The following is a 13351-nucleotide window of genomic DNA, read 5'->3' as shown; positions in this document are numbered from 1 at the left end:
GTTATTTGCTGGACATTTCAGATAGTAAACCTCATGATATCTATGACTGGGGAGAACCTGTAACACCTGCCTGGGTTTGCAGTGACCTTACAGTTTTCCTTCCCTGTCCCACATGCTGCCTCCTTGCTCCAGTTCCCTGTGATGGGATTAACCTCCAAACCCTTCCGTTTCCCTCCCTTCCTCCTATGACCCCCTCTGAGCTGATGTCCTCACATCACTCAGCCATTCAGCCCATTGTTTTTCCTGTTTTACGAGCCTGGCATGTGGCCACAAATGTGTGACAGGCAGGAGCCAGCTTGCTGCAGCCATATCCCGAGCCACCCAGGAGCCAGGCTCAGCTGAGCACTGACCCTGAGCCAAGCTGACAGAAGGAGAGGACTCTTTCCACTCATGGCCAGCGAGTGTTGGACATTAAATGTGATCATACAGCTTCATTTGGCTTAAAGCAGGGGCAGAACTTGTTCTCATCTGCCTTCAAAGGGCAACACAGGTCTAACTCGTGCCTTTTCTTGTCTCCTCCTCAGTTTCCTCTTGCTGCTTGCAGCTTGTATGGTCAGGAATAGAGAGAATGGGAGATGTGACAGTATCCTACTGAATGTTTTCTTTCTTAAAACCTTTAAGAAGGACTGGAAAAGAATCAGTGGCTCAGAGCACACCCCACCCAGTCAGGCAGCTGTGTGACAAGAGAGAACCTGGGCATTAGGTAACTCTGATGCTGCAACAGCCAGACCTTGGAGAGCTTCCTGAGAGGAGCCCTGCAATAAGCAAGGAGATGTTCCTTACCTTAAGAGACAACAGAGTCTGGAGGCCAATGCAAAACTCCAGCATTTCGTCATCTGAGAAGAGAGAAGAGACCGATCAGGCTTTAGATTATGTAATACTGCCTCAATTAAGAAAAGTGTGTCTCTCCTGTAAAAGGATATGAAATACAAGAACATTTGACTCATAAATTTTTATGCTTACAGTCTCTTCAGTATAAAGTAGATAAAAAATAACAAGGAAAAGGACGAGTTAAACACACCGACATTAACAAGCAGATGGTAACAGTGACAGCAATAAATCAGCACTCTTCTGCCACTCACTGATGAGCCTTTAAAGGGGCTATTTAGGCAGTCCTGGGGATGGTCAAAACGAACTTTGCAGCTGATAAGAGAAGGAAACCATGATTATCATGACTGCTGTGAGATGAATTTGAGGGGGGTTGTGTGATTGTTTGAAAGCTAACATGAGATATCAGAAGGCGCTTGTGAGATCCCATAAAACTTACTATGGGCTGTGGAAGGACAAAAGGCAGAATGCAAAAAGCAGGGTGAATCAGGGGAGAACAAGCATGGGAAAATGGAGAGGAGAGAGGATAAGGGGGTCAGTCACATGCAAGCAGGCTGTTGGTTCAGAAGTCTGACCAAATGGCTGCAATCTATCCAATCTTATTAATTTTTTCTTTTTTCTTTTTCTTTTTTTTTTTTCCTGTGTAACTCGTCTGTCCTACTTGTAACTGCTGCAAGTCTTCAGTGTCAGCAAACATAGAAGATGCCAGGGGTTAAAGTGGCAGCTAAGGAGGAATTCCCAGGTCCTGAAGTCTGCAGGAATCATCAGCCACTTGTAATATCATTAACACTTCCCATGTCTCCTGGAGGCCCGTGTGGGTGTAATTTATAATTTATTTATAACCACGTAAGTGAGAGCACTGTGTGCACAGGGAGATGTAAGACACAGGTGTAGTAATTCTGCTCCTTCCAGACAGCCATTTCCATGTTCCAACAAAATGGGTAGTAGGTAGTAGCTGTGGGGTAAATTCACCTGTGCTGGTACTAATACAGATTCCCCATGAAGGGCAAGAGCAAGCAGAGTGGAAACCAGGAAAGGAGAGGAAGCTGGAATGTGTAAGAGGAGGAAGATCATTGCAGATAACTTAGGAATATGGGAAGAATGTACATGAAAAGAGGGAGCAAGGGAGGCCTTAGAAGATGAACAGGACTCATTGAAGATGGGGAAACAGATTCAAGCGAGGAGGTGAAGCTGGAAGACTAATAGGGAGAAAGAACAGGGTGGAGGAAAAGACAACCACGTTGTTTTCAGCATATGCACAGCTTGATGTGAATGCAGGACATGCAGCCTTTCTGCTGTTTCCTGGGCCTGCCTCAGTGCCCACTGGCTTGACCTTTGCTCCTTCCTCCAAAGAGTCCTGCTTCAGGACACTGAAGGAGACTCAGCACTCTGGGGCTTCCAGGTTCTTTCAGGGTGCTCCCTGCAGCAGAGGCAGAGGAGCATGCAGAGAAGCACTCTAGGAAAGAAGCTGTAACCTCTGTTACTTTCTCTGATGACTTCCAGCCAGCCAGAGATACAAGTGCCCATTCCACTGGAGAACACAAGGCACCAGAGGATTAATTAAGCTATTTGCAGAATTTTATGAACGGTCCATTTTAGAATCGAAATGAGAATTTTTCACATCCTTAGTTAAGACTGAAAAAATATCTGATTTCTCCCCACTTTCAATGTCTTCTGTCTTCTCTGTAATCTTCCTATGCCCTTTGCCTTTGGTTACCCTGAGGGTATTCACCATGTGTGGTGATGTTGGCCTGCAGTGGAGGTGGCCACATCACCAACCTTCCACCAGGTTATGCTTTTTCTAAAGGTCCTTTAAATGCCCTTGGCAGGGCAAGAGGGACACGAGAAACAAGGGAGAGGAGGGGCTGGCGCTCTCACCTACAACCAGTGCTGAACACCGCACTGTCTCCTGGCCAAATTGCAATTCCATATGTTCTACTCGGCCAACAACGCTGGGGATGGGAAGAGAGAGGTCTCCACAGTCCATGGCAGACACTTCTTCCAGCCTGTGGGACACAAGAGATGTTATTGCCTCCAGTGGGGGAAGAGGAAGAAAACCAGGACTTCTCACTGATGGCAGTTCTTCTAAGTCTCACTGGGAACAGGCCCACAAGAGGTGGAATCTCTCTCACACAGTGTGTCTGGCGGCAGATTCAAGAAGCAAAACCTCAGCACCAGCCACCAGCTGGGCAGCTTTGCCTTGCAGTACATGCAGACAGAATTGCACAACTCTGTCTCAGTCTGGGGTCTGCACACAACTTTGCCAGTGCTCTAAAGCCTTTCCCTGTAGCCCACCCTACCTAGCATCTTCTCCTAAACAGCCATGTGCACATGCAAAACTGCCAGTAATTATCACTGGGGCTGGGAATCCAGGGTGCCTGGGTTCTTCCTTTAGCCATCCCTCCTTTCATGCCATGCAAAGGCTTACCCCAGCTGCTTTAAACACCTCTTGGAGATGAGGTTTGGTAGACACCCAGTGTTTACCGTCGCTTTCAATTCCTGACCTTGGCACTAGAAAAAGCAACAACAGATAATTAATTACTGTAGGCTCAAAATCGGCACATTCACTCTCCAATACTTCTTTTTGAATTTATCTTCTTTTTTTAAATTTTTTTTTTATTTTATTTTATTTTAAATTTTTTTTATTTGATTGCCCAGACGCTTAACTTAGTGACTTTAACTTAACAGTATTCCAGTCAAGAGACGCACAGTTAGAGGATTTGTTCATAAAACCCACATGGACTTTGTTAGCAGAGCAGTAAGTAATATGCAAGTTTCTAAAGAAATACAGGCAAGTACTATTTTTTCTAGGTTTCATCTCTCCATTTCTTCTGGTGTTGCAGAGAACAATGTCCCAGAGCTAAATGTTTCTTTTCAGTAGAAAAGCTGCCAGAGGGAGAAGTCCGAAGGAGAAGCAAGAGCACCCAGGACAAACACACCTGAAATGAGCTTGAATTTAAGGCAGTTCCCAAGATTAACTGGCAAATCCATGTGATTCCTGAGTCCAAGACACAACCTAATCAAGGGGTGACTATTTTGTGTAGGGCTTACATCATGTTCCTGTATAGCTCCTTAAGGACATAAGACGTGATATTACAATAGTCACAGCTGGCGTCATTTAGCAAAGGGGGAGACTGTGCCCTGCACCCTAGTAACCTGTGCATGACTTTGCTGGAATAGTTCCCAGTGCCTTTCATTTCATTTCTTTACTCCTTTGAACATGAAAGGGAAAAGGAGATGTGGTTGCCATCTGTTTTCTGTCCCCTCTGCAAAGAGGTCCTTAATGGCAGGCCAGAGGTGATGAAGTAACAGCAGGTTACATTTATTTCAGGGGTCTGAAAACATAGGGTTGTCAAGGACATCAATAAGAATTAGGTTCAGAAAAAAGGAGGAACATGATTTAGTAAAGGAACCAGAAAAGATGGTGTAACTGTCATCTACAAAATACATCTTTACCTACGGTGCCTAATCATACCTATTCTTGATGGCCTAGTTCTTCAAGCCTCTGTCTTACACCACAGCCCAAAAAAAAGCTCACCAAAAAACCAAATTTTCCTTTTGGGAGGCTCATTATGTTCCTACTATCATTTGTGTTTTTTCCTGCAATTCCTTCTCTTCCATCCCCTATGGCACTCTGTGACATGAGCCGCTCAGAAGCAGCAGCAGACCTGACACTCCTTCTCTGCTCTTATGCTCAGTCCCGACAAGTTTAAATGCTTGAGCACCTTAAGCAGATCAGCACAGCTATGAGGGGCCCACTGCAGCAGGGTCAAGGAAAATGTCTCAATTTCCTGATTTCTTATCTAAGCCTGTTTATGATTATTAAAAATCACAGAGAGCTACATCCAGTATTTCCAAGATTTCATTTTCAAAAAATGTGCTCTCTGCAAGTAGTAATAAAGAGAAAGAAGAAAACAATTCCTGTGAGAAATACTGGAATGCTGCAAAGAGACAATACCAGCAGGGTCCCTTTCAACGCAAACCATTTCATGATTCTATGGCAAAACGTCTCCTTTCTGATTTTAGAGCTCTGCAACGTCTGTGCTGCCTGGTCCTCCCTGACACATCTGCCCTGCCGGAAAAGGCTGTGGCCAGAGGAAGCAGAAAGGCAAGATATAAAGCACAGAGTGCAGGTGCATGCCAGACATCTGCCTCCACATCCTCTCTACTCAGAAACAAGACCTGGAGCGTGGATAGCAATTGCTAAGGAATCACTTGGGAGCAGCAGACTTGAGATGCGTGAGCTCCTGTTGTTATAATAAGCTTAAGCTGTATTACTAGGCAGATTACTGAATTTCGCTTCAGAGCAGGCTGGGAAATCTGCAAGTTAAGAGACTTGATAGGATATAACAGGACAGTGATTTATTCTGTAGAAAACAACATTTAATCTCATTCAGTGTAAACAGCTCTTCACCACTAAGCATTTCTCTAGAGAACTCACCAGGAGCCCGAGGAAAGTCCTTGGTCCAGCATGCCACAAATACAATGCAGGCAGCTCAAAAGCACTGCAAGACTTCTTGGACTAGGAGGGCTTTTCATCACTTTACCCACTCTCATCCCTACTCCAGAATTTTCAGTCTATTACTACCAATCCCAGTTATTTTTTATCTAAATATGTCAATTATGGGAATTTCCAAGAAAGAGGGGAAGGGGAATCAGTAAGCATCGCTATTTATAAAGAGCTGTGTTTTCTGAAATTATGTCAGTTCTGGAGTCAAGAAGCTGCTTTGGCAAACAAAAGGCTGACCAACACCAGGTTGCTTTGGCATAGAGGAAAACTGTCCTCCTACAGTAGTGAAATCTTTCAGCATCTCTTTCCAAGTCAGTGAGAGACAAGTCCCACCACAAGAAATAACATCTTGGTTTTATGTTGCAGATGCCAGTCGTGACTAGCTTTCCAAAGTGCTTTTCAAAAACTGTCACAAAAAGGGGCAATTCTGCTAAAGTACCATCTGGACAACCCACCTAAGCAAATAAGAGGGTGAGTGACCGCAATACAACTATTATAGACTAGGTCTGTCTGTGATCTCTGGGATTTAAAAGGCCTTAGACTTTTAAAGGGCAACTAAAACTTTTTAGAGTGAAAACACTTTCTGCCTGAATATCTATGTATTACTGAAGTCTTCATCTTTCAGGTTTACTCCTTAATCAAGTTCACTTACAAGTCAGGTGATGAATTTGTTACCACTTTTGAGATTCCCAGCATACTTGCCTGTGCATAAACGATAGATTATCTTTTCTCAGGACTCTGGGGGAAAAAAAAAAAACAAAACACAAAACCTTCTCCGGGGCTGTGCTCCATTTCTAATAAAAACTGCACTATAATCGAGCAGATCTCCAAAAGGTACCAGCTCACCTCTCTGGTTCAAATGAACTGGCAGCCTGAGTCCTATTTCCTGCCGCAGCTCTGTTACTGACAGGAGAGGCTTTTTGAAGTTCACAAACGTGATCAAAAGCAGCAAGACAAAAAGAAAAGGAAGAGAGCTTCCCTTCCTCCGGTGTAAGATCAAGTGTGACGAACAGTGAGTGGCTCCTAAGGAGGGCAGGGCAAGAGAGGAACGCCTGTGCAGGATTCAGGGAGCGTTACGTGCAGTGTTAGACCTATTTCCTTGCTTGTGATGCTCATTAGCCTTCCTCTGAGGGAAAATAGAATGTGGGTGACAGCTGGGGTTCAGTCTTTTAGGAACACAGAAGGGAATGACTGGTGGACTGTAACACTGACTTAGCTACTGCCCCTGAGATATAATACCTGTACATGCCTGTCCTTGTTCAGTGCGCATGCCTGGCAAAACCCCCACCCCCCATCACCAAATTTCCTCTTGCAGAACAATAAGGAGAGGCTATTAAAGAAAAAGAAACACCTTTATTTGCTTAGAAACAGGCTCCAAGTAATTGGAGAAATTATACTGAGAGCCATTCATCCTACTAGTGTGTCCCCAAGTGTGGTTATGTTAACCCAGCCATAATAAAGTCTAAAATGCAGGGTAAGCAATGCCCAACTGCAGCAGTAAAGGCTGCAAAACAAACCAGAGAGTGGCCTTGCTTGGTACTGAGATACCTGATCTAAGCCTTTCAGAAACTTGCTACCAGCCTGTGTTCCTATCATAATTTATTGTGCCACATGAATTTTCAAAGGTACATGTGTTTTTCTTGGAAGTGCAGCCTTTACTCTCGGATATGGAAGACATTCTTCAGGACAGGTAACTGAACTAAAACCGGCTTTAAAATGGGGTTTGTACAACAGGTCTGCATCTTGGTGAATCTCGTATCTGCATGTTACTGTGCAGCTCTATCCATCCAGTCCTCTTTCATGGGCCACAGCTTTTGGATGTGCTTTCTCTGACTGCAGGGGCCAGGGAGTAGTGTGCTCTGCTCTATAGGAGGATATAAGAAGAAAAGGGAGCTAAAAATACTGCTTCCATCGAGAGACACAGCTGTGCTAATTTGGAGCCCAATTAGCCACTTTCTGAGGAGGTCCTTTGACACCTGAGAGAATCAGACTAGACTGGAACTAGTTAAATGTAAATCAGCTGGAGGCACCTGTCTTCAAGGGATAAGAAGACGTTCCTTGCTTCTCTATGCAGTTATAAAATACCTCACACCATGGGAAGGCTGGCCTTCAAAGGAAGGAGACGTGATTAAGGTAATTCATCTTCAAATATGGGCAGCTAGAAGGCATGTAGCAGAAAGGTTTTCCTCTGCCTTTTGGAAAACCTGCATCCAGACTCTAGGAGAAGTCATGCGTGAAATCTCTTTGGCTGCAGCTGGCTTTGCGATTTCTCACTCAGCATGGCCCTTGGGAGGGGAGCAGCTGGAACTCTGAGCATTTGCATCATTGTGTAATCAGCACTGCGTTGTTGCCTTACCTGGCACTGTATTAGCAGGAGTGAAGTCTCTTTTCTCCTGTCCTCTCCCTTCTCCATCTTTTCATCCTGGTCTTTTGCCAGCAGAGATTGAACCCGTGCAGGCTGACCCCTGGCCTCGCCCCGCAGCTTGTTCAGGTTGCCTTCCAAGAGGCGCCGCTGGACCACACTGTGAGGCTGCTGTCTCCATCACAAAGAAAGAGAAACGCCAGCTAAGTATGGAGCTCAGGACAAGGACATTTGCTAGCTCAGGGATGCAGGTTGCAAATGCTTGACCCAGCTGATTGTCCTGATGAAAGACATGCTTATGCAAAAGAACTTTCTGTAAATCTCAAGTTTTTTGGGTGATTTTTTTTTTTTTTTTTTCTCCTGTGGCTGCAGATTTGGTGTTAAAGTGTTGGGATGTCTGTGACAGACAGGTCTCTGGGATGCAATTATTGGAGAACATGCCTGATGCATGCTCTCCCCACACATATCTGTTCCTTCAGCTAAACCTCCACTGGAGAATCTCATTCCTGTTCATCGTAATGCAGTGCACTGCCTGCTGGGTGTGTGCTGACATCCCACCAGGCACATTCACACCTTCTATTGTGCAAGGGCACGAGGAATGCAGCGTGTGTGTGATGTACATGTGGACAAGAAGGCAGGACTGCAGCTATTTTAGGTGTACAAGCAATTATTTGTAGTGAAGCAGGAAGCTCCCTGGGGAGGAAACTAAAATGAGCTTTTAATGTTCCTTGGAGTCTGTCTCTGCTCTCTGCCATCAGTGCTCTAGGTGTTGCCCAGTATTGATCCATCCAGTCCCTGCACAGCTACTGAATCAACAAGGGGCAACACCAATGAAGCAGGAGGTGGCTTTGTCCTTTTGGCATGTACTCAGCCCCACGGCCCTTCTGCAGGACAGCAGCTGCTCTGAGCTGGCCATGGCATTCCCAGTGACAACTGCCTGCTTGAAGAAAGGCAAACAATCTAAAGGGGTTAGTGTGCTACAGCTTAAATAGTTGTTTTCATCTTTCTAAAGAGAAAAAAAAAAACCAAACAATACATCATCCAGGTGGTGCAGCAGTTTGATGCAGGATCTTGGGCAGGCCAAACACCTGAACTAGACCCGACCCGCCAGTGAGATGGGCTGCATTAACCCCACAGGTTACTTTTGTTTCAGACTAGCTTCATGCGTGGCCAGAGAGCTGAGGGCAGAGAAGTGTGCAGACTGCAAAAGATGAAGCACCCTGACTTGTCAGATTTGCCCAAAGGCTGATGCAGGACAGCTGTCACTGGCTCTTTGGTCACACTCAGCATTGCTCTTTGCAGGATGCCAAGTCCCTCACGCCTCTGTTTCTCTGCCACTCAAGGGGTGAGAGTCAGATCATTCACATGCTGCATGAGAAACACTGCAGCAGTTGAAAAAGTGGGGTAAAAATATCCCTCTGCTCCTGGTCTTTTCCCAGCCTCCTGTGGCAGCCCACAGCACAGCTGGCCGTTGTGCTGAGCTCCCTAAATACTCTGAGCGCAGTGCCAGTCTGGCTGCCAGCTAACATCTGGGCCGTGGGAAAAGGGCAGGGAGCAAAGAGCAGCTCTGCAAATTCCCATCCTCCCTCCTGCCTCTCACAGTCTGGCATGCAAAGGACCTTTCCCCCTTCCTGCAACCTTTCCCACGGAACGAGCAAGCCCTTTGCAGCTGCCACCTCTGTCCCCTTCTTGTCACTCAGGCTGGCTGTGAGGAGGCCACGTGCTGGTGGGGATTAGCTGAGCTTTGGGATTTTGGAGGCATCTGATTCAAGAGCAGACTCCTAGGTCCCTGCCTGTCTTCTCTCTCACCAGTGAGACGGAGAAGTGGAGAGATTGTCATAGCTCTTGGACTGGTCAGAAACAATTAGATTTAGAGGATGGTAAAGGAGGATGTTGTGAGTGCTATGGCCAGGAGCTGGAAAGGATTCCCTCTCAGAGCACTTGGAGGGATCAAAGAAGATTCCCAGTGCAGCTTAGGGAAGGTTCAGGTTCTCCAATGTGAAACCTCCAGACCTTGCTATGATTAGTGACATTGTATGAGCTGGGGATCTTGATTTTTAGGAGGAGAGAAGCCAGCTCTTCAGACCTCCTTGGTACTTCCAGAATATTTTAGCTTATGTAGCTACTTATTTTTTATTTTGCCCTTAAAAAAAAAAAAAAAAAAAAAAAGAACCAACAAACTGGTCATGCTTTTTGTTGCAAAGCTGGAAACATGAGGTCCCCACAGAAATATATAATTACTTATTATTGGAGATGGGATGGGCCCATCAAATCACAGGCACTGCTGGGTGCATTGCATAAGCTGAGTGCGCACCAGAATATGCAGAAAAGAGTGGCAAAAAGTAACAGCCTGTGACTGCAAAAGAAAGTAGTTGTTTTATTTTAAATTACATGAGGCCTTGCTCTGATTTTTAGGGCATGGAGCTGCCACAGCTGGAGTCTCTGGCACTGTCAATGGAGACCTGTTTTGGGGAATTAATTAAACTTTCCTCCCAGTGTAAGAGCTATAGGAGTCAGTGGTGTTTTACTCTCTCCAAATCAAACTCTCCAGCACTTCCAACTGCTGCTTCATTTTCAATACATTCCTTTTTTGTATTCCTGTCCTCCAGGAGGGAGTCAGATCAATTTAGGAAAAAGAGATGGGGTTTTCATAGTGCTGGAGAAGTGCCTAGAGAAATAAGCCAAAAGCATATTTTGGACTCTGATGTGCAGCACCCAAAACATCGCAGCAATATCAGAGTGTCCCATGGAGTGGCAGGAGCTGCTGAATCCCTCTTGGAAATCCAAGACCTGGTTCTTCTTTCGCTCCAAGTTAAAGCAGAAACGGGGGTACCACGCTGACCCCAGGTACGGCACTATGTGTGTGAACTTGGCGCAGAGGCTACACTTCATTTTGTGCCCTCTAACACCAGAACAAAATGTCCATGGGAGAAAAAAACCGTGTCATGCTTTATTCACTGCTCTCCAGATCCATGGTAAAAATGTTTCAGCTATTGTTGTGGACCAAACATGAAGTTTGCAGTGGGTTGCAGTGACTGAACACTGTCGGCATACAACAAGTTCTCCTGCCTGGAGTGGTTAATTCCAGCAGGGGAGCTGCTTGTGGCAAGTGATTTAGACAAGGACTGTCTCACTCGAGGAAGCCCTTGGGGCTTGGGAGTGCCAGTTGTCATTTTGAGGCATAGTGTGACAGGAATCGATCCCAAAGCAAAGCTGGTAGATGTGTTTCCTCCTGCCTTTGTGGCCGGGGTCAGCAAACACTCCCTGGAAGGCTCAGGAGCGGCTCGTCTCCGTACCCTGCGCAGGCACGGGCCCAGGGTCACGCCCGGCTGTGCTCCTGGCGGGACGTTCAAGCTGCAGCGCTGCAGGTCCCGAGGGCCAGCGCTGGCTCTCCAGGCTCCAGGGTGGCCAGAGCTCCTTCCCCTCGGGGAGGAGAGTCCCTGTCCCCGGCCAAGACAGCGCTGCTGTGACGCCGCCGTCGCGCTCCGGCCACGGCTGCGCGCAGGGCCCGAGGGACACGCCACGGCGGTCCCCGCCGCCGGCCACGTGCCTGCAGAACGGGAGGCGACAGCTCGGGGACCTGGAGGAGCCGCCCTTGACCCTGCCGTGCCAGGGACTGCCAGCAGCTGCTGAGGGAGCTGCAGGGAGGGCGGTGGGAGCGACAGGATGTGCCAGCACGGGAATGTGGCACCGACCCTTCATCTGCAAGCTGCTGCACCCCGAGGATTCAGCAAGGAGGATTAGGTCCCCTTCGGTGCCAGGGACACGCCGGTCCCACGCAGGTGGCCCTGTGCCGCCGCGTGCCTCGGGAACTGGGAAATGACTGGAGGCGCACGCTCGAGAGCGTCTGTGGTGTTGCTGCGGTTGTCTGAGGATACAGAGGGAAGCACAGACTGCAGGGAGGGGCAAGATCTTTTATGACACCCACTGCCACAGATGGAACAAGTGACTGTGCCTCCATCACAACCAGACGTGAGCCCTCTTTCGGGAAAATGCTTTAGACCTCCACATCCTTGAGCACTTTAACTCTAGGGTGGAGAGAAGTGGGACAGCAGCACTGCCAGAGCAAGGAGAATATGTGTGCAGTTGAGCCAGTAATAGATCCTGTGGGAATCTGCTTCCAGCCTCGGGGAAGCCCTTCCAGACCACAGACTGCCAAGGCTCCTGGAACAGACCTCCCTCCCTCCCTGATGCTTCCTGATCCACGTCACCACAAGGAGATGCCCACAGGCCTCGCTCCAGTGCCTCCTCCCCAAAGGAGTCATCCAGAGTGCCGGGCACTGCATCTGCCTGGCATGCCTGGTTTGCAGCCCTGCCCTTTGCTTGCCCCTCCATTAATCCAGACAGTGGGGAGAAGAGAAAAATGCAAAAAGGTGACAAGGTCAAACGTGAGTCTCTCAGAGTTTTATGAATTGTGCTTCCCTCCCTGCTGAGTCCAGGAAGCATTCTGCTTTTGAGCTGGATCATGCAGGAGTACATGGGGGCTTTCAGAGATGTCCCACATGGAAATATACATATCACATGAACATATATATTTACTGGGTGAATGGAAGCTTGGATTTTGGAGGGTCCTTCCAGTCCACGTCTGTCTGAGGAGTTTGGTTCCTATGGGGAGGCACAAGAAGATTGGATGCAAGCAAATGAGTGATTAATTTGCCCTCACCCTGACCTGCTCCTAGATGATCCTGAAGGGAAGTTTCATTTTTGCTGAACCTATCCTCTCACAAAACCTGACAGCAGCTCCCAACTGGAATGAAGGCTATCGTGAGGACTCCCTCCCAAAGGGGGTCCCACTGGACTCACCAGATCCTTGGAGGTGCCAAGCCTTGTCAAGCCATCCAGGGGCAGCAGATCAGCAGAGTCCTTGTGCACAAACTGGGTGGCCTGTTTGAGGCGCCTCTTCTGTTGCAGAATAGCTTTGTTCCTCAGCTCCATCTCACATTCCTGTCGCTCCAGGTCAGGAGTACACTTGCTCTGCTTTTCCTCTTGCTCTCCTTGCCCCAGTGGCAGGGGGCAGCTCTTCCTTGTGCTCATGGCGAAGATTCAGACGGAGCAGGTCCTTCTTGGTTTGCTGGGCTGCTCCCTGAACTCGTCTCCTGGTGTTTGCCCTCTGGAAGCTGACTCAGTCACAGATCTCCTTTCCCTTTCCCTTTCCCGCGGCTCTCCTCTTCCTCTCTCTGCCTTTCCTCCTGCTCTCTTAGCTATAACTCACCCATCTCTGAAGTGTCTCGGTGCCCGTTTCTCCCTCTGCCCTCTCCACTCCTCCGTGTCCCTGTGCTCCCGCCTCTTCCTCTCCCTCACTTCTCCTGCCCTGACTGCAGCTTTGCCTCCTCCAGTCCGCGGGTCCCTGTCGTAATAGAAAAAGCCCCGCGTCAGAAACCGCTTTCCATAAATCACGGCAGAGCCGGCAGGATGCTCCGGCTGGAAAAATCCAGCAGCGGGAGGATGGCCCGGCTGCTGGGGGCTGGACTTACCCCGGCGGGCTGCGCGCACGCACCGCGCCTGTCCGTGTGCGTGTGTCGGTGTGTCCCTGTGTGTCCGTGTGTCCGCGTGTGTCCGTCTGTGCGCCCGCCCGCCTGTCCCCGGCTCCATGGGGACACGCCACAGGGAGCTCTGCCAGGGGGCTTTGACGCATCTCCGTGTCTCTGTAA

General features: G+C 48.1%; 1 protein-coding gene across 2 annotated transcripts in view; it reads right to left on the bottom strand.

Annotated features, from left to right (window-relative positions):
• Window positions 1-13351, bottom strand: part of NRIP2 (nuclear receptor interacting protein 2) — a 19415-nt gene extending 6064 nt beyond the window's left edge. The window contains exons 1-6 of one of the 2 annotated variants that reach the window (XM_040054344.2): window positions 13175-13351; window positions 12504-13047; window positions 7695-7871; window positions 3257-3339; window positions 2707-2834; window positions 784-836 (exon numbers count right to left, since the gene is read on the bottom strand). In XM_040054344.2, coding sequence (XP_039910278.1) covers window positions 784-836; window positions 2707-2834; window positions 3257-3339; window positions 7695-7871; window positions 12504-12734 — 672 coding nt within the window. In that variant the 5' untranslated portion in view covers window positions 12735-13047; window positions 13175-13351. Of the gene's footprint in view, window positions 1-783; window positions 837-2706; window positions 2835-3256; window positions 3340-7694; window positions 7872-12503 lie in introns of both variants that reach the window. The other variant, XM_058419144.1, reaches the window with a different exon arrangement.

Source organism: Hirundo rustica, unplaced genomic scaffold (genome assembly GCF_015227805.2).
Source record: "Hirundo rustica isolate bHirRus1 unplaced genomic scaffold, bHirRus1.pri.v3 scaffold_9_arrow_ctg1_1, whole genome shotgun sequence".
Taxonomy (NCBI): domain Eukaryota; kingdom Metazoa; phylum Chordata; class Aves; order Passeriformes; family Hirundinidae; genus Hirundo; species Hirundo rustica.
Note: the sequence above shows the minus strand (reverse complement) of the source record. Positions and strands in the feature narration are given on the sequence as shown.